Here is a 27,324-nt window from a genome sequence, read left to right on the forward strand (position 1 = left end):
AATCTTGAGATTACCTCACTAGCTGACATACAATTGTCCATATCCCACTATGCTTAAACTAGTTATTGATATTATGAAAAAAGGGTTAGAATCAAGAATAGGTGCTACACGAACATAGATTAACAACAAATGTGTAGGACCAGTGCATGAAATATATAGAAGCAGTTTGGTCATACAAATTTAGAGGAAAGGTAAGACCAAAAAAGGCATGCCTGGATGAAGTTACAAGGCTGTCAAAGAGAGAAACAAAACCTTAAAGGTCTAAAGGCAATACATGAGTCCATATATTGATGTGGTAGAAGCAAAGATGATTTAGAAGGATAAAAAGTCACAGAAAGGTGTATTGTAGGATACAAACCAGATTTAGCTATATTTTCTTTCTGTGTTTCTTATATGGTATCATTAATTTTGTTTTCTCACAACTTATTAGTGTTCCCATGCTTTGCACAGTGAGGCTTATATAAAAAGAAAATAGCTTGAGACAATACAGTATATGCGTGTGTGGTTTGTATGTGTTTGTGTGTGTATGTGTTGTGTGTTTGTGTGTGTATGTGTCTTAACTATAATATTTGAGTATGTATAAATTTGATCCAAATATATTTGATCCAAATGTGTGCAATGATATATTGTACAATCATAGCTACCTGAAAGACAAAAGGTATATTACATAACATATAACATATAACTGAGTAGCCCAGCTGTACAGAAGAAAACTGGAGTTCTCTTGTAATGGGCAGATGTCACCCCGTTGTTTGTATATGCTTACTTAATGAGCAGAGAATTTACTGGTGGACTAACAAGTGGACCCAATTGAAAATATCTGTAAGCGCTTGTATAAATCATCTATGCATACAGTTGTGTACATATTCTCAGAATTATTCTGACATCCTTTAGAACTCAATTACTGCAAATATATTACAACAATAAATGAGCTGTTACACAGACAGACCTGCAAATGTTCTTGCTGTCTTGAGTAAATATGTCTCTGATGGGCATTGGCTAGCTTAAACTTCTTGTTCAGAACAGTAGAAAAGTACACGAATACCATCTAATAAAAATAATTTCCCAATTTAGTAATATAATTCATTCTCAGGTTTCTAAACCTCAAGAGGCCTCATTTTTCCCTGATTGAATATTCGAGTAGTATTTAATTGAAAGAGACCAATTTAATATTTTTACACAGACTCTTCTTGTATCAGAATAATATGTAAATAGCAGAGCACCCTCTCAATGAGTTTTGTGCATTTCCATTTCTGCTGCAACATTGGCTCTGGTGAGATAAAGCTAGATCATCCAAAGCAAAACAAAGCAAATCAATTCAACAAATGTGGTCTCAGATGGAGCAAAATAAATTTCTTGATAGTACAAAATAAAAATCTTAGCTCCTGGGCTTTTTAAGTTATTAAGAAGAATAACTTTATTCTCTTTGTCGTCCGACTGCTATTGGATGGATATAAACAATAATGGTATCCTATCCCAAACACTATGTGTCTGCTTTACACTTAGGTAATGTGCAGCCTCACTTGCATACAGAAAGGTTTTACTTTTTAAAGAATTAGGTCAGAGGGTCTGGACTGTGAATTCTTAAACTGAAGTTATTATTATAAAAAAATGTAGCTTATTCCTTAAATATAAACATCTATATTTATTTTAATTTTAATTACTGAGTTCATAGTTCCTAATAGTCACTAAGAATAATATTTAAAATTTGTGTAGATATTCTCAGAACATGTATCTGGTTTGGTGAGAAGGGACGGGATTCTTCAGATTTTTCTATAATACAATCCCAAACAAAATTTAAAAAGTGATCAAGGATGCAGAAAGTTATTTGAAAGTGCTCAAGTCAACTGTAAATTATGCTGTGCTTATAGCAGTTCCCTTCCCATAAATATTGCCATGATTAAATGACCATTAGGTTACATAGAATACAGTGTCTTGACTGGGAGTGAACTTGGCCATTAACAACAGAGTTTAATTCCTCTGCCACTTTTTTTTTTTAAGTTGTGCTCTTTCATAGCTAGAAATAAAATTTCTTGTGTTGCTGGATGACACATTTGCTAAAAGAGTTAAGAGGAAAAAGAAAATAGTTGCTTTCTAGCAAATCTGGCCTTCAAAGGCAATATACATGTTCCAGTGGGCTCTCAAGAGGCTAAGAGAAGGGTGGGAAATTAGATTAAATCCAAAAGCTCTTTCGGGATAGGGGAAGGCTAGACTGCAAAGTTACAATGACGTTTCTATCAAGGCAAATATAAACCAGAAAACAAATGTTCAACATTGCATTTTCGCTGTGGAAACTTTGTGTCTAGCATTGTCCTAATGTAATTAAGACAGTTGGCTTTTTATAATTGAAGGCTAGTGTTCAGTCCCCTCAGTTTCAAGTCCTACTAAATAACAAGTCTTGAATCGTATGACAAGATTGGTGCAAGTGGAATATTTTGCCATTGTACTAACCTACTAATTAAAGTGGCATTGTTAAATGAGCTAGGGAAAAAGATGTCAAATACGAAGATTTCAACTATCTGGTCCAATCCACCCTTTCCTATCCATTTCTAAATTTTTTATCTCATTAATCCTGATTGCCACCACATGCACATACAGACATAAGATACACAAAAACATACAGATAAAAACCCCACACCTATTCTGGTAGCACCATCACCCTCATGAAATCTTAACCAAGTTGAATAATATTGTCTCTTTGAGAGTGGCACACCAACAAAGATCCCCATTCACAAATATATTATGATTTATGAAAAACAAAGATTAGAAGGTAGGAGGCACAGCAATTTTTCTTTTTAACATGTGCTTGATTCCCTCCCCCCACTACCACCACGAAAGAAAACATAAAAAAAAAACATGACATGCTGAGAAAAAAAATCTGGAAAACAAATCACATGGACTTTGAATAGAACAAAATAGGTTAGCTTTTATACGCATTGTGGCTTTATGTTACCCTTTTGACTCCTGTAACCAAGTCCAAGATTTTTTTAACTGAGAAATCATTAGCAGAGCTAATAGATTTTTCAGTAATCAATTTATGGAAGCAGTCTATTAAGAGCAATGATAGTAACTGATTAATTCTAACATTTATTGCAATACTATTCCTTTGGTATTGTAAGGAAAAAGAATCGAATACACTAACATAGGCGTATGGATGTGATTTAAGAAAGCCACAATTTCTCACCTTTACCTTTATTTCATTAATATCTAGGGCAGGGACTTCAGTCTTCTATATTGTATTTTCTACTGCTCAACCTTACACTCTCCTCGAAATATGTTGGACTGCAACTGCCATCATCCCTATGCAAAACAAGGTACCAGAGTGGGGAAAGCTATTAGGTTGTATATTTGGGGGGACTTTGAATATGTTTACTGAAAAGCAGAGCCCAGATTTCTAAACACACACTGCAACTAGGCCAGCTATCTTGTGTCTTCTTCTTTTTCCCAAGGACTAGGAAGGCCTCAGCCCTGCTCTATCAGGGCTAAAGATTCAGAAACTTTCAACTTAACAACAGTGTGGTTCGTTTGTTTGTTTATCAAGTTCACATAGCTGCCCATCTCACAAAAATTGACTCCAGGGGACATACAACAATAAATGCATATTAAAAAAGTCATTATTAAAATATAAAAATCATTATTAAATTGTAATGACCGGAAGGCATAGGAAAGAGTGAATATTAACCACAATGCTGGAGCCATCTTAGAATGTCACTGGTTCCATGGGATGCCATGATGACATAGCCAGGTCTTGAGGGACTTCCCTGGAAAGTAGTTATTTACATAAGGACTTTTGGGGGGGGAAATGTGAAAATTACTCAGTTTAAGTAATGGTAAGTTACTTGGGGGTGCAAGCCGATCTAAACATACACCCTTCTCACACATCCAAAAGGGCCAAGTGTGCAAGAATGAGGACAGGATATCACAGCCTTGGTCAACCACAGCAATTTACAGAAATGGGAACTTCAGTTCCCAGAACTCATAGCAATTGCTATGCTATGTGGTGAAGTTGGAAGTTGGTGGTTATGTTTAGAACTTGACTTGTTGTTCCTTATTCAACTGGCTCTTGAGAAAAGTTATTCTGGAGCAAGCAGGCCAATAGGAAAGTTCAAGTTATAAAATTTTGCCTTCTTAGAACTCAGTACTATTTTAGCTTTGCTATACCAGTAATAGCCAAGAGATGATTCATGAGTTACTTTTCTGAAGTCTGATTGCTGCTTGAAATTGCTGTGTGTATTAGCCTTCTGCCTATGGCCAGCTGGCTGCCACCTGGTACACAATTTATTACTGCTTTTTATAATGGAGTGAGGCAAAGGAGGAGGAGGCTGAACTGAAGAAAAGGATTTGCCTCCATAACAATTGAATCCATGAGCTTAAGGGAAGCAGGATATCCTTCATAATTCTCAGCAGAGCTGAGAAAACTAAAATGATTCTATAGTCACTGTAAATTGAAATGACAGGCATTAGGAATTCATAACAAGGCACAATCCATTCAAAAGTTTTTCTAGCTATTAGTAGTCATAAATATATCTTAGGATTCAAAGAATATATCTAATATCTAATATATCCCCCTCATATATCTAAATAAGGACAGCAAGTACATAAATATATCCAGTTAAAACAAATGAAACGTAAAATACCCATAGCATCTGCTTCTATTTAGTAATTTTATTATTTCCTCATCTTTATGTGCATGAATGAATAGTTTATACAATAATGGTGAGCAAAACTAAGCACAATTTCTGTCAATATTTATTAATGAAGAAAACTTTCTTCCTCTTGATAAATCCTAGTGATTGCTTTAAAAGAAAAGACACTCATTCAGGCTGCATTACAGACTATAGAATAATAAAGAAGGGACCTTGACGGTCATCTAGTCCAATCCCCTGCTCAAGCACTTTCCTGACTTTAAATGAGGTTTATTTGCTCTAAAATATACTACTAAAATTCTCATTGCCATGACTTTTAATTGGGTGAAACAGTGCATCATAGGGCAACAATTTTTGAATCAAGGCTAAAACTTATGAAGAACAGTTATAAGAACTGGGCATGGCTAGTCTAGTGAAGAGAACTCCTTGAGGTGACATGACAGCAGTGTTCCAATACTGGAGGAGCTGTCACCAAGAAGAGGGGGACAATCTATATTCTAAAGTACCTGAAGGCCAGACAAGGAACATCGGATGGAAACCGATCAAGGAGATTTAATTTGGAAATAAGAAGTTTTCTGATAGTAAGAACAATAAATCAGTGAACAAGCTTGCCTTCAGAAGGTGTAGGTGCTTCATCACTGGAGGCTTTCAAGAAGAGACTAGACAGCCATTTGTCAGAAATGGTAAAGGATCTCCTGTTTGAGCAGCAGGTTGGACTACAGGACTTACAAGATCCTTTACTACTCTGTTATTTTAAGGCATCTCAAATTGGCTAATGTACATATGAGCCTGGGATCCATATTCCACAGGAAATGACATTTGGAAAAGTTATGGCTGCTCCAGGCTAGTTGGGCTGCTGCTGCAGTCACATGATCTTCATTTTGAACATTCCATGACAGTTTCCCAGCCAATCTCACAATTCTCTGTTCCCTCCCCCACCCAGGAGCAGGGAATTGACTCATCCTTAGCTCTTAAAGAATCAACAACTTTCAGGTAATGAAGAAGGGCCTGGATAATTTAGTTGTTTTTGTGTGCCCCCCTTTTGGCATACAAACATGCACATGTTCAGGAACAAAAGGCAGAGACATATTGCTCTATCCTTCTATGTTTTTTTTCACAACAACCAGCAAAGGTTGTGGCTGAAGATGGGAATAAAAACTGTGTCTAGTGTCAGTTAAATACATAAGCCACTGCCCCCTTTATTTCTTGCCTAGCCTGTTTTGGTTTTTTAACTTCCTACTCCGAAATTGAGCATTGATTGGCTCCTTTTTGGACTTTTGGAAATCCTATCCGAGCTGTCAGGAGGTCTCATGGAACTATTTTTAAACTGTCTTTCACAGCTACCTACAACTCAATGGAGAAGCCAGCAGGTTTTCTGAGGTGAGAAAAGCAATACACAATATTGTGGTAAAATAAATAAATAAGTACAAATAAGACAAAATATTTGTCAGCATAATCATGTCATGTGGAAAGAGAGGGGAATTATTATTATGTGATGAAATCAAACATTATTGGGATGTGGTACAGAAGAGGAGAGATGAAGAGATGAAGGAGAAAAGGGAAGAACACTAATTACTGCATGAGTTCCTCAACATGACCACACTCATTTTCAACAACAAGACCTCAACAGAGAAAGATCAAGGCAAAATGCATGATTTGCAAAATGTAATATTTCTGGTAATGTTGGTATTATGGTCAAAGTCTGCCTTCATTCTTGTGTATCCCTATTCCCTGGAAAAATGACCAAATTCTGCTGTAAAAAGGGAAAAGACAGGATAGGCAAATTGCAGCCTCTATCCAATGAACTCCTCAATTTATATAGCAAAGGTGAACCTATTAAAATGAGTTCAGGAAGAACAACAGACAACCCAGGTGGTCCTTGAATTACAAGTTTGTTTAAAGACCATTCTAAGTTACAATAGCACTGAAAAAAGTGACTTATGATTATTTTTCAGACTTACAACTACTGTACCTTCTCTGTAGCCACATGATCAAAATTCAGAGGCTTGGCAACTGACTCATATTTATGGTGGTTGCAGTGTCCCAGATCATGTGATCACCTTTTGGGACCTTATGGCAAGCAAAGTCAATGGGAAACCAGATTTACTTAGCAATTGATTTACTAACTTAACAACTGCAGTGATTCATGTAACAACTGTGGCGAGAAAAGTTATAAAATGGAACAAAAGTCACTTAACAACTGTCTCACTTAGCAACAGAAATTTTGGGCTCAATTGTGGTCATATGTTGAGGATTACCTGTACAACTGTCTCCTTCAAATGAAATCCTTTGATGCTAAAGATGTCCTTTCAACGAGGAACAAATAGAATCCTTCTACAATTATTCAAAAGCAAATGTCACATCTGACATTTAACATCAGACTCCAACCAGCAAGTCAAATTTATTCAAATTTACTTTATGAATTCTCAAGACAGCATCACAATGATGGCATTCAACATGATATTGCTGATTTATTGGAGAAACTACTACATCAATGAAATGTGTACATTACGTCCCTTCAACTTGCAAAAGAACAAGTTGAAGACATGCCAGAAATTTCCATCGTCATTAATCCTGACTGAAGACCAACATTTGAACATGAGAGCAAAATTAATGCACAAATGGAGTAAATTGCTGTCATTATAACCCTGAAACTGAACCAACATCATAGCACATTATGTAGAAAGAATGAGGAGATGGTTTGCAAATAATTTCAAAGTCCACCGCTCCTACAACAGCTTTCAATATATACTTTTCTTTCTTTGGACTGGCATCATCAGCTCCAGATGATGAACAACAAGTAAGTAATGGCAATGCATTAGTTGGGTCTATCAAATAATTAACCATGAGAATGAGTTTAATAACCTTCAAAGAGAGGGATGTCTATTCCAGTAATTAGTGGTTGATGTGACTAAGGCTAAAGGCAAGAGGCTGAGTTATACAATATCAATCTGCCTACGGTCATTCTGTTTCTGTTAGGATAAGGAAATATCTCTGAAAGGATGACCCAATAGGGCATGAGTTGCTGGTGTGATATAAAATTAGCTACATAAAGTTGTTGTGTCATTCTGATGCTTCACCTGGCTAGAATTACCTGAATAAATTACCTGAGTAAATGAAGAAGCATCTCTCTTAAATGACTGTCTTCAGCTATGACTGTCTTCTACTATGATTAGGACGATATACCAATTGGGCTGTACTGAAAGGCTAATATTGAGCATATAGCAGAAGAAAGACTCAGAAGAAATGGTAGTAGAGAAGGAAGTGTGTAGAAGTAGAGAGGCCAGATAGATGGTTCAGATGGGTGTGGAGTGGTTCATTCCTAGTATTGTCTTGATAAAAAAAGTCTTCATACTTTAGTATATTTAGAAAAAGGAAAACAGGAGAGAAAAATCACAGCAGAATCAGGATCAAATTAGGCAAACATTTTCATAATTATAGAAAGAATAGCGGAAATTCTAATAGCTGGATTGTGGTAGTAAAAATGCTCTTAGTTGATCGATCATGGCTAAGTGGCAGACTTGACTAGAGCCATGATTTTCAGTTTCATTATCAACATATTTTAGAAAATTCCTCATGCTTCTTAGAAGAAAGCAGAATATTTAATTTGAGAAATATGACCCTATGGAATATGTATCATTAACATAGTGGTGTGGTTATAACAATACCTAAAATAGTTCCATGCGATATGGCAAAAGTAAAATATGCTACAAAAACAAGGAATTTCATAGGAATATTAAGAGTAGGAAGATCAACATTGTAAGAGTATATTTTACCTACTAAGACTGGCCAGTTGTTGAAGCTGTAACTAGAAAAAGTATTTATATAAAGATATGATTATAAATTTGATTTATTTGTGAAATGATTGTGCAACTTATTTAACGCTTGGGAAGACTATATTCATGCCCGATGATGGAAAAAATGCCACCACTGTTCCCTTAAAAAAGTACAAAAAATGAGGGAGTAGGGAGTTTGTGTGTGAAATGCACTTTGGGAAAGCTTTTGGCAGATTTTTGATTGTAAGGTCACAGAGGTGGCAGTGAATAAAATTTGCGAAGTAGTGCAATTCTATGCTGGGAAGGAGGTGTGCAGACTGGATTTTACTCTTCAGGAAATAATGGAGAATTATATGAAAGTGATAAAGTAAGCTTACAGCTTATAGCATGTATAGAACAGATGCAGAATAAATTGGATATGCCTGGTATACAAAACGTTTGCACCAATATGGAGTTGAAAGTCAGGTTCTTCAGTGTAATAACTGTGGCGTATAAGAAATAAAGCATGAGAATCATTGGTATGCTTAGCAAATGGTTCAACAATGGCAAGGAGGCAAAGCCAAAAACTGTTTGTTCCCTTAGCTGTTAAATGCACAAGGAATGTGTCAGAGTATATTCATGAACTGGAATAGAGCATGGTAACAAGGTCAGCAAATGAATAGGCATAGCAACTAAGTCAGCCAATGAGGACTGTTTGGAAACTGAAACTAGGAGTAGCCTAGGCATGGCTCTATATTAAGCTCTGCAGCTCTGAAGCGATGTTAAGCTCTCAATCTGTCTATTGAAAATGAAACTGCTTTTCTCCTCTGCTGTGTGTCTTGCTTGTCTGCTGAAGTTAAGTTGCTGCTCTGCTCTGAACCTGTAACATGTCTGCTTCTGTTTGAGTTTGCTCCATGTTGCAGAAATCTACAACTGGTATTGTAAAATTTGTAAAACAAGTACCAAACAACAAAAGGGTTTGCAGACTAAAAGCAAGACTTTAAATGGTAACCAAAACTGAGTCAGCATCTAATACAGAGTCTGCAATATGGGTGTTAGAAGCTCCCAGCTTTGGGTATCAGTTGATCCACAAAATACTGCATTCTGGACCAGATATAATTTATAAATATTCTTCAAAGGTAGCCTTATGTAAAGCACATTATGGTAATATGGTAGTCTATTTGCACAATAATAAGGACATGAGTTCTGTAGCCAGGTCTTCCTGCATCAAGTAAGGCTGCAATTGGCGTACCCACTGAAGTTGGACAAAGGCCCCTCCAGTCACAAATCTGATCTTTTACATCTAATGCTTGCCTGTTCAGAGATAACACTGTTACCACTGGTGAACCCTGATGTATAAACAGCAATTCCATCTTGCTTAAAATAAACTTCAGCCTGTTTTCTCTCATACTGATCCTTTGAACCACCAGGGCCTGGGATAGATCAAGAACAGTCTCTCCTCTACATCCAGGAGTAGTAAGGTATAATTGATTATCATGAGCAAACCTTTGATACTGCACCCCAAAACTGTCAGATGATCTCCCCATGCCCAGGAAGCTGAGTAAAGGAAATTTCCTTGCCTACCACCACCTTGGAAAATAGAAGAATCATAAATAAAATACCAGAAGATCAAGGAGGCTATGTTTGACAAGAAAAACATAATGATTAGGAACTATACTGTATATAACTGGCAAAAAATAGAGCATATAAATGAATTTGTATAACTTGGTAGAATGTTGATTAAAGATGTGAACATGAATGAAGAAAAATTAAGAGGTCAAATACTGGCAATAATCTATATAGCCTGTGATCTATGGTGAGGAATAAAAGTTTGTCAAAAAGCAAATATTGTTGGGTATAAGAGTATACTTCTGCTGCCTTAATAATATAAAAATGAATGTTAAGTATGCCAGGAAACATAAAAGGAAGCTGAATGAAGGTAAGTGGTTTGCTTAAGAAGTATGTGATGAGAGAAGTGGAGACTGAGTCTATGGGTGATAAATGAATGTGGACTGCAAACAAAAATAAGTGGCCGATGTGAAAGAAGTATACTGAAGGAGTTTGATCAATGAGGCTAAAATTGCAAAGCAAACATGTGATGCAAGAATGGTTGGCTGAATGGAAGGCCAAGAAAGACATAATTATAAGAAGGGGGAGGGGGAAGGAGAGAGAGAAAGAGACACAGAGAGAGAGAGAAATCTGAAAAACAAGTGGTACCATACATTTGCAAGAAAAGAATGATATGGAGAGGTACTGTGGCAAGTGGTGTAGATTTAAACAAGGTTTAGTTAATTTCTTTTTCTTTTCTCCGATTTCCTTCCTTTAATTTCTTTTGACTGGTATTTCACCCTATATGATTTGCATCATACTAGAAATCATGATGAGCATATCTATCTATCTATCTATCTATCTATCTATCTATCTATCTATCTATCTATCTATCTATCTATCTATCTACCTACCTACCTATTAAAAATGATTTCCTCCAAAGATAAGAACACCATTAAGTAAAAAAAATTAAGAAGGTGAATTTCACTCATTTTCAAAAGATGAATGCAACTGAATTCTAATGATTTCTTCCAATATATCAAAATCAAGAACAGTTAAGAAACAACTGCCACTTGCTATATCAAATTTGGAAGGTTTCTTGTGCAATGGTTAAAATGCAGTATCGCAGGCAAAACTGCCCATTGCCAGGGGTTCGATTCTGACTGGCTTAATAGCAATAGCACTTAGACTTATATATCGCTTTACAGTGCTTTACAGCCCTCTCTAAGCAGTTTACAGAGTCAGCATATTGTCCCCAACAATCTGGGTCCTCACTTTACCCATCTCGGAAGGATGGAAGGCTGAGTCAACCTTGAGCCTGCTGAGATTTGAACTGCCAAACTGCAGGCAGCCAGCAGTCAGCAGAAGAAGCCTGCAGTACTGCATTGTAACCACTGCACCACTGTGGTTTAAGGTTGAATCAGACTTCCAAGGTCTGACTCTCCAAACCGCTTAGAGAGGGCTGTAAAGCATTATGGAGTGGTATATAAGTTTAAGTTTGCTCTGTTATCCTTCAGGTGTATGGTCAACAATTCAAAGAATATATATGAAATGTACAAGAAATAAGAATCTTTTGCTGGAACTATGAGAGTTTAGTCATGATTGAGTAAAAGGACCTAGAGTTGAAGTTTTCTACAAGCACATAAACTCTTGTATCGGTTACAGACCCAGATGTTTATTGTCTATGGGGAAAATAATCTTTCTCTTAAGACAGTGGAGTTATCCCTCACAGCTACTATACAGTCTAGGAAGAAAACACCAATAATTTTGGCATTCTAAAGAGACAAACTCCAAAGCATCTTTTGGAAATTAACTGAATGGTAGCACAACACTCCAAAAGAGCAGATACAGTTACTTGTTTAACAGCCACCCATTCAGTGACCATTTGAAGTTATGGTGGTGCTTACAAACTGTTCTTTGTAGTTGTAGCTGGAACTTAGCTCACAATTACAACAGTCACAGAAACTTGTAGTCATGTGATCACCATTTGCAACCTTCAGTTATAATTGAATGAGCAAAGAAACATTGTTAAGATTTAGTCATTTACATACTACGAATAACTCATAACAGCTTGTTATTTCTGCACATACTTGTTTCCACATAAGCATTATATATTATACAATCATAAAACACAACATAGTACACAATTATCTACCAAGTTCCAAGTCAGCTGGGTTTAAGGATTATCATTAATCATTTTCTTTAATGTTTGCAATTAACTAAAGAGATCTTAAAAGCCTTGTCAAAGACACTTGTTTAATGAACATAAGAATTTCCCCTTTCTTGCTTTAACCCACAAAGTAAAATTATAGGCTATACAGCCTATTTAGTCTAAGAAATTCAAGGACTTCCCACATTTAGATTTCACATGTATAGCTTAAGTTTATTTCTGATAATAATCTTTGTTATTCTGAAATTGGCTTAATAAATGTAAGAGTTTTATAATACATCTTGAAAAATATTGATGGTTTGAGATAGGGAACAAAGTAATTTTCCAATTTCTGCTTGGAATAGAATTATGAGTCTGACTTCAATTTATATTTTATAGTTTTATAGTGAACTACACTACCACATTTTCCTAACATTCTACATGGTGGAAAGCCATTACTAAAACAAATATTTGTCAAACCTGGAAACTGGCATTAACATACCTGTAGTTAAAGGAAGGTGAATGACAGTTTTTAAACATGTCAAAGTATACCAAAAGGATGACAGAGTTGCTCCTGACAGTAACAGAAGTAGGATAAGTTTCAGCATTCCTCTGATAAAATCGGCAAACCTAAAACATAAACCATAATTTTAAAATCATTCATACAATATGTGATAAAAAAGTATAGATTAGCTAACATACATTACCTAAAGTGCTAGATAGAATTATTAAAACAGTGTTTTCTGATGTAATGGTTTGTTCTAGAAAGGTATCAATAGACACAAAGATGCATTACAATATATATGATAATTTTGAATTACTAAAATGAGCCTTAGATATACTGGTAAGTCTATGTTTTACTTTTATTTTATTCTTGGCTGAGAAAAATATCTTAGGAAGTGAAACAATTTGCTAAATATTGGAAATTAACCCTTCCCTCCAATTAATGAGGCATTGTAAATGGCTTCATACTATTTTTCTCAGTTCAACATCATCTTGAGCTGAGTATTTCTGCTAAGTTCAATGGGCTGGGCTAGATATAAAGTTTGATCTCAAAAGTATTGGCATACCCATTTTCACCCATTTTTGTAGAAACCTGGATTATTTTAGCCATTTATCCTGGATTACTCTAATGGGCTGATGAAAAATGAATTAAGACCACTGCGCCAAAAAGGGATAACCAATTTAAATTTATTGGAATAACAGGCAAACTGGTGATATGTCAGAGAAAAACAGTGAAACCATACTGTAATATAAAATTATTTAAATGAACAAATCGCATTATAATGAAATGCTTAATGAATCACAACAGAATACAATTATTAATCAAATAAAACAACTGAAACAAAATTTCCTCAACTACTTAGGGAATAATAAATGATGAATCGGGAACTATTGAAGGAATGATGAATACTAATATAAAATTAAACTTTTGCTAACTTCATTTTTTAAAATCAGAATGTCTTTCCATCTTATTGCGAGACATTAAAGGTTGGGGCTACAAAGAATTCAGGATCATATTTGGTGGCACCAAAAAGAAATACAGTAGTTGCCTCCTTTTTAACATTAGCATTTTTATAGACAATGGTATCTTTTAATGAAAAAGGAATTTCATGACCTAACTGGCTACTAAGTTTCTGGTGTCAATCCTGAATATCATTTATTATTTTTCCCTAGTCTATATATTTGGTTGTTGTTTATGTGCTGACCTTTCAAAATTGATATTAAATTTATACATAGTTAGATGAAAGCATTGCTTTTTTGCCTCTGGACTTCGCAGTCAATAATCTTATTGATTTATGAAAATATAAATGGAACAGGTTTAGATTCCCTTCAATCATGAAAAAAGTGCAGAAACACTATCTGCTCAAGATTTTAAAATTATTTCTCCTAAAGTGTAATATATCTGTGATTTATTGTTCATCAGATCTTTCCATGAATTAAAGCACATTGCAACTTCATATTGTGGCTGAGTAGAGAGGAGCTCAATGAATATTTTTGAAAGCTAGTTCAGGTTCTGGGTATTTAAACCAAGATCCTTTAAAGATATGTTAGTTCAAGCCATGTTCCCCAGCAATCTTTCTAGTGCAAAGGTAGCCCAGATCAACCATCATTGTTCAGATTCTGTCTTCCAAATAGATCTGAACCCTCCTTCATCACACCCTTAAAGCATACAAGTGACTCAGGCTTCATTTATCAAACATTTATTAAGTCCCTTGTTCATATAGCTGCAGAAAGTGGCTAGACTCACAAAGTTAACATTTTCTGAACTGAAAAGGGACAGCCTTCTGACTTTGTGCCACTTGGAGGGCACAGGATCTTTGCCTTTGGGAGCTGAAGGACAGAAGACAATTTATCAGCTTGCATTAATTCACCAGCTTGCATTACAATGAATTGTTTGTATTGATTTTTATAGACAATTTTTATAAGCCTCTTAGTGTCTTATACACACTGAGTGATATGTAAGCCAAGTGAATCTCTCAGACATATCTGCTGTTGTAGGGGAAGGGGAAGAGGACAGTACCCGATTTAAAGTTTCTGAATGAAAAGTAGGATATAAATTAAATAAACTACCTGGGAATAAATAAAGACTATATTGACCCCAAACCACCTAGCTATAGGCCATTCTGGTTGAAAATTCTGGGAATTAAGGTCCCAGCTTTCAAGCACAGCTTTTATGTATAAAGTCAATGTCTTTTTGTTAACATTACGCACAGAGAAATACTTCCTTAATTATTAGACAACAACTGGCACTAATAATTGCCATTTCAGACCATGTCTTGCATTCCAACTGCCCTAAGAAACAGCATTCTGCTTTTTTCTATCTAGCAACTAACATTCAGAAAAATTGGTCTAGTTCTAATTTATTCTCCACTCACACACTTTATCACGTCTGCTGTTCGTTTCTTTTCCTCCTTTTTTTCTTTCCAACAAATTGCAATGTAGCCCTTGACCTTGAGCTTCCACTGAGAAAGCAGTTCAATTCCTACTACAAGACACCATGGAGCATATTGCTGTCACCCTTTTAATTTGGACCAGTATTTCATGAACTAAAAATGTCACTTTGTATGCATCATTTAGTTCACAGTTTAATTAAATCTTTAAACCCCTCTCCTTATTGCTATAGATATCACCCTATGTTGCAAAGTTGTTGCATTTTGACTTTGCTGTAGTTTAATGCTGAAGGAAATGTTGAGCTATGAAGGACAAAACTTGAAAAATAACTCTGGCCATTATGAAATATGACAAGAAAAATGCTATTTGTGTGTGTATGTGTGAGAGAGAATCAGGTTGATTTGCAATGCTATGTAATTTAAGTTAAAAAAAAGTTTTTCTTTCCTTCCCCAACCCAAATTAGCTTCGTTCTATAGTGAATAAGAAAAGCATACAATACCTACCAGCCACTAAAATATCTATGGCTCTTCAATCATAAACATCCCATATAAATTATCTCAAATTTCTGGTCTGAAGTCAGGAGAGTGGCATAAATCTCATGTGGAGGAAGGCACTATATACCACTGGTAACAAAATAATGAAATTTGAGAGCTCATTTTCCAACTCTGCTTTCCTTTGACAGGCATAATTTTGTACCACAGGCACAAACGTTTCTATTAGATGCAGAGATTGCTTCACATCCAAATGATAGCTTCAGCACCATCCAACTGGAAAGAGGTTTAAATGTAGTGTCCTTTATAGATTGCATTTAGCCAGTAAATAATACTCACCAGGTGAGTGAAATTATATTGCAATTTATTGCAATGGGTGGTGGAAGGATTGGGATTGAATTATAGTGTAGGATGGAATAAATCTCCACTAGAGTTGTAAGAGGAAATTCCAGAGCTACTAAGCAAATTAGCAACTCATGGAACAAAGCAAAACAAAGTCTCCACGCTTATAGTTTATTAGAAAATATACCAAGCTGCCTTTAAGTCACAAGATCATCACAGAAATCCATGAGCCTGTCGGACCTTACAAAAATCATTATCTAATTTTCCTAATTACAACTTTCAGCAGATGATACTCAGCAAAGACACTGATTTAATTTTATACAGAGAAATTGCTGAATAGGTCTAAGGAATGGGTGTCATTTATCAAAAGAAATAAATTGCTACTCTTTTTGCATTCAAAATTCTGTGCTTGAAGGTTTTGTAATTTTTCAGTCAGAAAGGTATTTGGCAAGAGGCTGTTAGCTTTTTATTAAAAGCACAAAAAGTTGGAAGTGCTGGAGTCAACAAAAATGTACTCATTGTTACGGAATCTGAAACCACTTGTTAGCAGATAAAAAGACATTAACAGATATTCTGCTACTAAAACTGAGCTACAAGTTTGAGTAATTAGTTTCTCTCAAAAGGTCAAAATTTACATAAAACTCCTTTGGCAAACCTTGAGAGGAGTCATCATAATGCTAAAAAAGAATGGCCACCCATTACAATATACCAGCAAAAGAACGAACTATCCTTTGTATAAAAGATCCCATCACGTGGTAGAAGAAAAATCAATGTGATACAAGACTTTGCTGACTTAAAGCAATAAGAGGCTCCACATATTTATAATTGTAATTCTATGTCCTTGTTTCATTTCCTCGAGAGTGTTTTATCAAAAAGCTCTGTTCTCCAACAACCAGATATCTTATTTAGCAAAATCTAAATAAGCAATTCTATTTTTAGATATTTATTTGTCCAAGTATAGCACTGCAACCTTAACACTGAAAAAAGTAATTTTCTAAAATAAGATAATTGATTTTTTTAAAAAGTATAGCATCCAATTCTATTAGTCATATCCAACAGCCAACTATATTAGTTGTATTTTGATAGAAGAACCATCCAATGCCTTCAATAATATGGATTATCTTGACCCCACAATTTAAAGATATCTGCAAGTTGTTAATAATCAGAAGCTTTAAAATTCCAGTTGTCATTGTATGTGAAGGAGGAAAAGCATGAGGGATTGAGAATCAGTGTATTGTACCCTCAATCCTTCTTATCCACTGGGGATACATCTTGAAACTCCCCCGCAAAAACAGAAACCACTGATACCAAAGCATTTAAGTGATTATAATCTGTACAGAAATAGAAATCTTCAAATATTTACCTATCATTTTGTCAGAAATATCTTATTCCATCAAAGAAGAAACTGCAGCTACAACTATTCCTAGCAATCTTATCTCTCCTTTCCTGATTAATTCTTTTTAGTGTATATGAACACCTACATACAGACAAGTACTGTTGGAGTAAGGCCCCCTTAAAAAAAAAACAATAGGATATGGCAACTATGCAGTTTTTCTGCACATCTGTAGAGTTTACACTTTACCACCAAATCTGACATAAACATGATGTCAGATTTGGTGGTAACGTGTAAGCTCCACAGATGTGCAGTAAAACACATCTATTTAGATATAATAATGCATTTTGATTATAGATTAGTAATCTTACTAAAGTAAACTAAGATTAGCTACTCCCAACCAACCTTAAACATTTTTTTTAAAAAAAAACCTATGTTGCAATTATTGCTATATAGCACCAGAAGTGAACATGATAATACTTTTAATTTTAATATAAGCAAATGCATTTAAACAGATTTTAAAAACCATGTTGAAAGCAATCAGTTTTCAAGCGAAGTGTGCAATTCTTCATGGCTGATTTATTCAAGGCTTCAGGCCACCAGAGGCCGCAACTGAAACAAGCAGTGCCTCTTTTTCTAAAGTGCCATTGTTATTCCTTCAAGCCCAAAGGAAAGATATAAAGGAATTCAGAACTCAGTCTAGCCATCCATCAGCAGGACAACTCTTCAGGAAAAAACAACCCAATGGTACCAAACTTGATGAGGCTGGAAAAAACTAGACACACACAAAAATACACACACACACACACACACAAGACTGAGACTGAAAATCAGTCATATTCTGTCTAGGGTTGAGGAGAAAAACAATCCGGAATAAAGTCCTTTCCAGATATCTTAAGTGAGATAGTTGCTTGGGAAGATCTCTGACTATTGCTGACTCCTCCATGCAATGTTCCTCTCCCTTCCTCTTCCTAGTCTCTGACACAGAGCAGTGCATAAGGACTCACCCTGTGTATCAAAAGGCACACATATACAGAAACACACAGAAGTATTCTACAAGGGAAAGTAAAATCTCTCCTCCACCCCTTCTCTCGCATGTCTCACGCACAAACTTTTTAGTTTGCTACATAAAAGGTGTTTCCTATGGCCAGTGCTGATAAGAAGCCTGGAAAGCATTCTAGAAACCATGATCTGCACAATTTTCATAACTTGTTTTCTTTAACGTGAAGGAGCTAAGATGGTGAAGAGGCGTATAAATCTTTCTTTAACTTCTCATTTAACAAACTCTTCTCTTTCTCATATACAAAAGACACCAAAGAATGGACAAATAGCTCTTGAAACTGATGTGAACTTTCAGAAGGCTTTGGAAATTAGGCACATGATGACATGAAATTATAAAGTTGTATAAGTTTTTCATACCAAAGATCTTAAAGGAGTTTTGTTGACACATAGGAAAAAAAACTCCTTGATAAAGAATAATTGTGCAGTATAACAAGAATTGTACCGTAGAAAATATTAACCATATGATATAATGAGCCACTTTAAAATTATGCCACTGTAAACAATATCACAGCCATCAAATCAAATCAATTCATTTGAATCAAATCAATTCATTGGAATCACATGTTTACACGTAATTTATTTATAGCATTCCTGTTTCATGTTCTAATACAAAATAACGTGCAAGTGACTTAAACCATAAATTAAAACAATAACAATAAATACTAAATCATTGTTTTGAAAGCTTATCTGGAGAAAAAAAATCTGATCCAAGTTTGATGAAAAAGGATGAAGAAGAAAGAATCAGAAAGAAACAAAGGTATAAGGCACTGACTAGTTATTAAAAGCACAGGCAAATGAAATCTTTAAAAAGATATTTATTTGATTTATTCTGCCTTTATTTTTTTTGTCAACTCAAGTCATCATATACCTACCATACCCAATGCTATCACTTATTTTTATTTTAATTCAGTTTAGTTTTGATGCTTAAACAGTAGGCCTTTCTAAAGATAGTTCCTGGGTAGACTTCTGAAAATAATCTCAAAAGAAAGGCACATACAAAAAACTATAAAGAGCTTAAAATTAGTTCTGTGTTATCAGATATGCAACAAATATATCCTGCTAGAAAATGCTGATCTGGAAAATTTCACAGCTCGGTAAGTTATATTATATTCAGTTCTAACACAATGAATGTAAACTAGGGATGGTTTTTTTTTTGTGGCCATGAATAAAGGGGAAGCTGAGGCTATAAAATGGGAAGGAAAGGACCACATTAACTACTATAGGCAGGGCTTGCTGTTTTTCATGTGAAGTTGGAGAGGATTAAAAAAAAAATATTTGTGATATACCCATTTTCAAACTTACACCACAGCTTTAAAGTTGTGATGGAAAATCATGGTAGCAGCTTCCAGCTTTTATGTTGAGGACAGCAGTATGTAGCAAAAAGCAGGGTGCTGTTTGCTACCCATAAGCTAAGCTATACATTTATTTATATGAGTGACACTGAATCATATATAAGCATTTTTCTGCCATTTTACTCCTCTTTTGGGGTAAGAAAGAGCCAGCAAACCCACATTTAATCACCACTTCCCATTATATCCAGATCAGGAACTACAATCAATAGTTTCCAAATAAAATAAGATCCACAACATACATTTAAATCATGGTTTAAAGCTGTCTTATGATCATAGCCAGCTTGGAATAATTACTTATAGTTTCTGATTTGGAAGAAAAGAGAAAGTATGGTTACATTAACATTTCTAGCTAGTTTACTCTTGTGAAATGCAGGAAAAAGTTTCATGTGGGCATATACATTTTAGGGATATGTGATTTATTCAGCCATGAATTTCATCATTGAATCATAATCATATACTGTATTATTTAGACTATTAAGTACATTAATTCCTTTTTGCATGAAAGTTCATTAAGCTGAACAATTTATATGACTAATATAATTTGGGAATACAATGATAGTAACAAGTCATTATAACATCCTCTACTTTTAACATCTTTTGTATTAAGCATTTTGATGTTGTGATATTCAGAAGTTCACAACTCACACCTAGCCAATGGCTTACATTAATAGAAATACAACAAGACTTTCACAAGATGTTTAAATAATTCACTGTAACATTCAAACCAGCCCCATAATATCCAAACCCCCCCCCAAAGAATCAATCACAGCTGTAATGGAAGAGATGAAAGCAAACATGAGCAAAATACCCATTGTTTCTTCATTACTTCATATAAATATTCTCCCACCTTTGGATGCAGCGGAAAGAGAGTGGTTAAATACAATAATACACCCTGCATAGTTTGATGATTGAACGAATGGGATTTTCAGCATTCAGAGACATTTTTTAAAAAAAAGATAAACCAGGCAAATTACTACTCTAGATAGAAGATGAACATATTTGTAACCTAGAGAAAATGATTTGTTCTTTTTACAATTGTCATGGAAGAGAGGAAATGATTTCAAGGGGTATTATTTTAGTATAACTAAAACACAATTTCACTAAAGAAAAAGAAAGGAAAAAAAGTAAAGCTTACCTTGCTAGTGCTATGCCAACAACGCAGCCGCCTACAATGGACCAAAATCCAATCCAACCTGCATCCACCTGGAAAAAAAAGCCAAGATAAAGAAATATAATGTTGTTTCTAGCAGCACAGAAGGTAATTGGTTGATATTTGCTATTTGTATATAATTATTTTGGAGTACAGCTCTGAAAGTAAATTTCTGTTTGGCTATTGATTGATTTATTATCAATTAACTTCCCTAATCTCTTTCTAAACCATCTAAAGAAGCAGACACTTTCTTGAGACCCTCAAGTCTGGTTCCTCAAAACCCTCTTGAGAAAGCAAATACAAGACAGCATATTCAGTGTATGAGATGTATTTTAGGTTGAGTTCAATCTGACAGAGGCATCCACAAGGGGAAGGAGAAATCTGTCCCTTTCATATGTGCATTGTGACATTGCAGGCACATACAAAAGGGGCAACACTTACATTTCAAGAATCTGACACTGTTTTCATCAATTTGACAGAAGTATCAGATCCTGCAGACACCTCTAGATCTACTCCCAATCAATTTCAATATTAAGCATTAGGAATATGATCTGTTGATATTTTTTAAAATCTTTCTGCCACTTTTCTCCTATAATTTTCTAAAAATAATGTATAGTTCAATTGATATCATTTTTCCTCTTTATGATATTCAGCGGTTCATTTTTCATACCCTGAAAATACTACTATTTGCTTCAGCCTGAGACAAAGCACAAACACAGCAATATTGAAGCAATTCATGGTGATTTCTACCTCAATTCCGTTTGATGGAAATCTGTACCTCGCTCTGTTCTTGATTAAAACTCCTCTAATATGAATTTGAGGAGGTTCTTGAATTCAAAAGGTCCAGTGTTGACATGGCAGCTCCAGTGGTGGGATTCAACATTTTTTTACTACCGGTACTGTGGGCGTGGCTTATTTGGTGGGCGTGGCTTGGTGGTCATGTGACTGGGTGGGTGTGGCCAATTCAATGTCACTCACATCAAGGGGTGCCTCACCTGGCCCCTCTCCTCCCAGCCATTCCTTGTCACCTAGCCTCAACTTATCTATAGTTTTGTAAAAATGTTGTTCACCTTTTTTGACTTTATTATCTTCATACTCTAGATGTACTTTCATGGACCACTGAAAGGAGGAAATGGCTCACATGCTTTACCCAAGAGTGTGATAGGCAACAGGCTTTTAAGGGGCTGCCACAAAGAAAGGGGGACAATGTATTTCCCAAAGAAGCAGAATGCAAACAAGCAGCAATGGATGGAAACTGAACAGAAGAAGCAACCTAAAACTAAGGAGAAACTTCCTGACAGTGAGAACAATTAACCAGTGGAACTGCCTGTCTCCAGAAGTTCTGGGTGCTCAATCACTGAAAGTTTTTAAAAGACTGGACAGCCATTTCTCTGAAATGGTATAAGGTTCACCCCCAGGTCCCTTCTAAGTGTTATTCTGTTATTCTGACACCTTTCCCAGGATCTCTACTCAGAATTTGGCATCCTCAGTTTTCTTGCCTGAGCTGGGGGTTGGACTAGAAGATCTCCAAAGTCCCTTTCAATTCTTGTTAAACACATGTGTATTTTATGCTCTGGACTGTTGACATTGAATGCATGGAAACCCTGAAAAATATGTGGTAGCCCTGGGCAAAAGAAAGGCAGAAAATTCACTCTAGGTGTAGAGATAATGTAAAATATTAACACATGATAAATAATGGTACAATTAAAAATAATAGCACAGAGTTTTCTCCTCTCTCTTGCTGTTTTCTTTCTTTCTTTCTTTCTTTCTTTCTTTCTTTCTTTCTTTCTTTCTTTCTTTCTTTCTTTCTTTTTCTTTCTTTCTCTCTTCCTCTCCCTCTCACACACACACACACACACACACACACACACACACACAGAGCACTTTTGTAGCTTAACAGACATGCATTTTGAAGCAGCTCCTTTAAATTTCTCCAAGGCTGGAGTGGATTCCACCATCCCCTGTCAGACTGCACTCCCTCACTCCAGGCACTTTAACTCACAATGGAAAAGTGATACTTGCAACATCCATGGGGAATCCTTGGAGAAGTTTTTAAAGGACCTGCTTCAAAATGCATTTCTTTTACTTTGCAAAAGTGCTCCAAGGCTCGATTTACTCCCACCCCCTCCCTCTCATTCCAGGCACTTTAACTCACACGGGGAAAGCGGTACTTGCAGCGTCCATGCCTTTCTTCCTTTCTCCGGGGGAGAAAGAGGACGTGGGGAACGGAAAGCTAGGAGAGCGATCAGGGCAAGTGAGCGTCCGGGTGACTGAGTCGGGGGCATGGCCAGCCAGGGGTCACCACCGGTTCAGCGACCCATGCCAAATAACTGCTACCAGTTCGCCTGAATAGGTGCGAACCGGTTGAATAGCACCTCTGGGCAGCTCTCAGAAACTTCTGGCATTTGCCAAATATCTTGATGGGAAGGCATAGTATCAAAATAGGCAGAGCTGTCCTTAAATAAGAGTTACCTTACAATTAGAACCTCTTCTGACATCCCAATTACAGTTTTACGGATGACTGTGAGAAACATGGAAGAGAAACATGGACCTGCTTTTGCTCATTAACCTACTAGAAAGACTGAGATTAGGTAGGGCAAGAATGGGTCTTATTAAAACTGAGCTCACAGAAGACCTCTGGGAGCTTTTTGAACTTTGTCACTGGTCTGATCAAGCAACTACTAACGTCAGAAACAAAAATTGAGGATGACAAGAAAATGATCAACCATGACAGAGTTAGACTAGGTCTTAGATAAAGTTTGAAAAGCAATTAGATCCTATTCATTGAAAGGGGATAGGAAAGCATTCAGCTGGGACTTTGAAGGGGATATAATCTTCTTTTACGCACATTTCTCAAGGAACTTAAAATAAATAGGCAGTTGTATGCAAGAGTAGCTTATGAAAAGTTCTTGAGTAAACTTTATGTGGAATTCCTCTAACTATAAAGGTACTTTAATTATTTTTTTTTCCCTTCATGCTATTGGGAAATCTTTGGTTTTTTAAATTCACACTTGTGAACTGGCAGTGATATTTGAAATTACTATCTCTCTCCTCAAGGCCAACAAATTCAGGTTCAGGCTTTCCCCAAAGTTGACTTTTCAGACCCTGAGGCAGCTCAATCAAGTTCAATTTCTACAATGCCACTTTTAATTTCACAGAATGTCAGCCATTCTGCTTGTTATTTTAATTTTAAATCACAAAACCAATCTTTTGTCAGCAAACCATAAAACACACATACACACACATAAACACACGTGCACCTACTTGGCTTATGTGAGCTGGAGTTAATATCCAATCAAGAACACCAGACCATCCTGAGAAAACCCCCAGTGGTATTGCATAGGCCAGAGCAATCATCAAAAACCGGGGATTGCTGGAAAGTAAAATATATATATATATAAGCAGGTTTGTCAACAGTAACAGATCAAATTTCATTGCAATACTTTCCTCCTCCAATTAATCCTCAAGGACACAACAGGCACTGAATTGGACAGCAAAAAGTTACAGTTGATGAAATTTTGCTTAATTTATTTGGAGTTATGATGCAGCAATCATATTTAAATGATGTTCGTTTTCTAGCAACACTGTATATATATATAGATTTTATTACTCTGAGAAGCACAGAGCCGGAGACAGAAGCCTGAAGATGATGAATGAGACTTCATCGAAACGTTGCCTAGATACTTCGAATCTTACGCGGGAGAAAACCCGAACAACCAAAGATCCACATACAAATACCCGAGAACCTCAGAAAACATTATATATATATATATATATATATATATATATATATATATATATATATATATATATATATATATATATATATATAGATTTTCCTGGAGGCTACATGTGGATAGTACAGCATTCTAACAGGCAATTTAGTCTAAATTATCTTTGGCTCACTTCAGGAACATGACTGTGTACAATTAAAGCATATCTACTGAGGCAAAACCAATTAATACAATATTTTGATGTTTTACTTAATGTTGCTGTTGTCAGGCTCTCATTTTCAGTTATTGTGTTTGAAAAGGATTAACCACATTTCAGAGATATGATTTGTAAAATATGTTTCTCCTTCATACTTTGAGTTCAGCTTCTGTTCTGTTTCATGGTCAAGAGAATTTACATTGGCTTTTTACTGAACTATCTGAACACTACCACATGTAGAAACAACGAGAACCAGTCCAGAACCAGTAACTAATAAAAGCTTTGCATTCAAACATTTTTTCAGTTTCATTTACTGTTTATATAACGTACATATTCCAGTTCTTTGAATATGCATCAGTCTGAACAACAAATGAAGAATATACTCCTGCCTGTTGCTGCATTTGTATTCCCTCTCCCAGCGGTACTTCCTTACAATCACTCATGAAATGTAGGTAGTCCTCAACTTACGACCACAACTGAGCCCAAAGTTTATTTTGTTAAATGAGACATCTTTGAAGTGAATTTCATTTTACCACCTTTCTTGCCACAGTTAAGTAAATCACTGCAGTTGTTAAGTTAGCAACATAGTTGTTAAGTGAATCTAGCTTCTGCATTGATTTTGCTTGTTAGAAGGTCACAAAAGGTGATCACATGACTCTGGGACATTGCACCTGTCATAAATATGAGCCCGTTGCCAAGCATCTGAATACTGATCACATGACCACTGGGTTGCTGCAATGGTCATAAATGTGAAAAATGGTTGTAGGTTACTTTTTCAGTGCTGTGAATGGTTATTAAACAAACTATTGTTAAGTCATGGACTATCTGTATGGACTGCAATATAGTTGGGCTATAGTATCAGACAGCATTTTGCTCTTCTTCACTTCACCTTCCTGTATTGTTTGTTTGTGTCAGAAGCATTACAATTAAATAAGGCATGCTACGCAACATAAAACACAAAATGCAAGATTAAAAAATGTACAAGTTAAACAGATCTTGCCCAGAAACTAGGAACATGAATTGTGTTGTGTCACACTGCCATGAGGCCCTTGAGTGTGCACTGGAGGACAATCCAGAAGCACAAGCACCCCTCCTATAGATTCATAGCTTGTAAGGACACTGTTGGGAGGGGGGTTGTCCTAAAGGGCAAACTGGTTGAATTTCCAAGCTGAGGTTCCAAGTAATTATCCATGTGTATATCTGTGGCCTTTCAGGCAGAATAAAGATACACTAAATCACACTTATTAAGTGCCTGAGAAAGGTATCCACACAGAGGGAACAAATTTATAAAGAGACTGCACAGAGATAAAACTATGCTTCCCCTCTAGTAATCTGGTCTCAACATGTGATTTTAATAGTTGCACAAAATTGCCCAATGCCCTATTGTTCCCTCTATTTGGATATGGTGCAAAATTTGACAATCAGCATTTTATATGAGACTCTCATAAACAATAGCAATAGCTCTTTGACTTATATACCACTTTATAGTCCTTTACAGCCCTCTGTAAGTGGTTTACAGAGTCAGCATATTGCTCCCAACAATCTGTGTCCTCATTTTATCCACCTTGGAAGGATGGAAGGCTGAGTCAACCTTGAGCCTAATTAGATTCAAACTGCCAAATTGCAGGCAGACTGCAATTCTGCAGTCAGCAGAAGTAGCCTGCAGTACTGCATTCTAACCCCTGCGCTACCACAGCTCTTAAGTCACAAATTTCATCCATTTGATATATAAACTGAGCCAACATTCATCATGCTACAAGGAAATGAATGTGTAATATATATATAATATTCTAGGGGTAGATATATCCCTACATTCAATTTCTATGGCTGCTCATCTGAACAAATGATTTCAAATCAGTTTCTGATGTTCTGCTAGAAAATGGTTTATATGTGGTCAAGATCATATTGTGGAAACCAGCAGGGTTTTTTCTCCTTCACCTTTACTTGACACTTGAAAATGAGCAGTTTGTTGCATAGTCTGTCCTGGCTTGGTCTTTACTGTTCCAGCTGAGCTCTTCTTCCTCCTTATCTAATGATATAGTAAATTTGATTTCCATCTACTCCATCTGGCAATATGCATGTATACAGACGCTGTTCAGTTATTGGAAAACCATGTTAGCAATGAAAAGATAATTGGACTGGTAGAAATTTATATTGATAAGTTGTTTTTCTGCCTCATTTTGATTTCCTAGGCCAAACAGTCCAAATATATTTTTTGTCTTCCATGTTCTGTATATTTCAAATTGAACTTGATCATATAAAACTTGTCAATTTTTTCTTCTTCTACATCAGTGGTTGGAGCATAATGAAGTCTACTGATTGCACTTTACCCAAATATTGTATTTGTTACATCCTTCTTATGGAAGAAGTGCCACACCTTTGTTTTTCATGTCCCCGAATAGTAAACAGTATAATTTTCTGACTGAAAATGTCCATTTCCAAACCATTTCAATTCATTCTTGTCCAATATGTTAACATGTAGTTGTTTCATTTTTATCTTTTACTGTGTTGAGCTTTTCCATGTTCTTATATTCCATGTTCCTACTATAACTGTTATTACAAGCTCAGATTTTCTTTTCCTGTCCAACAGCATCAGCAACTAGTTATCCTAAGTCTTTAACATACCACATTATAAACATTTAATGCTCTAAAGGATCCTTAGCTATTGATA

The 27,324-nt window shown here is 35.7% G+C and overlaps 2 protein-coding genes across 2 annotated transcripts in view; one reads left to right on the forward strand and one right to left on the reverse strand.

The window, feature by feature from the left end:
- SEMA5B (semaphorin 5B) overlaps positions 1-27,324 on the forward strand; it is a 601,210-nt gene that overhangs the window by 505,725 nt on the left and 68,161 nt on the right. The gene's annotated exons all lie outside the window — the stretch shown is intronic.
- The window catches only part of SLC49A4 (solute carrier family 49 member 4), a 91,171-nt gene that overhangs the window by 10,821 nt on the left and 53,026 nt on the right, over positions 1-27,324 (reverse strand). Inside the window, exons 5-7 of the mRNA XM_026707863.2 lie at positions 23,988-24,096; positions 20,709-20,776; positions 12,601-12,728 (exon numbers count right to left, since the gene is read on the reverse strand). Of these exons, the coding sequence (XP_026563648.1) occupies positions 12,601-12,728; positions 20,709-20,776; positions 23,988-24,096 (305 nt within the window). The remainder of the gene's footprint in view (positions 1-12,600; positions 12,729-20,708; positions 20,777-23,987; positions 24,097-27,324) is intronic.

This window comes from Pseudonaja textilis, chromosome 1 (assembly GCF_049901715.1).
Source record: "Pseudonaja textilis isolate UNSWEBS1 chromosome 1, rPseTex1.2, whole genome shotgun sequence".
In the NCBI taxonomy this organism is placed as follows: Eukaryota; Metazoa; Chordata; class Lepidosauria; order Squamata; family Elapidae; genus Pseudonaja; species Pseudonaja textilis.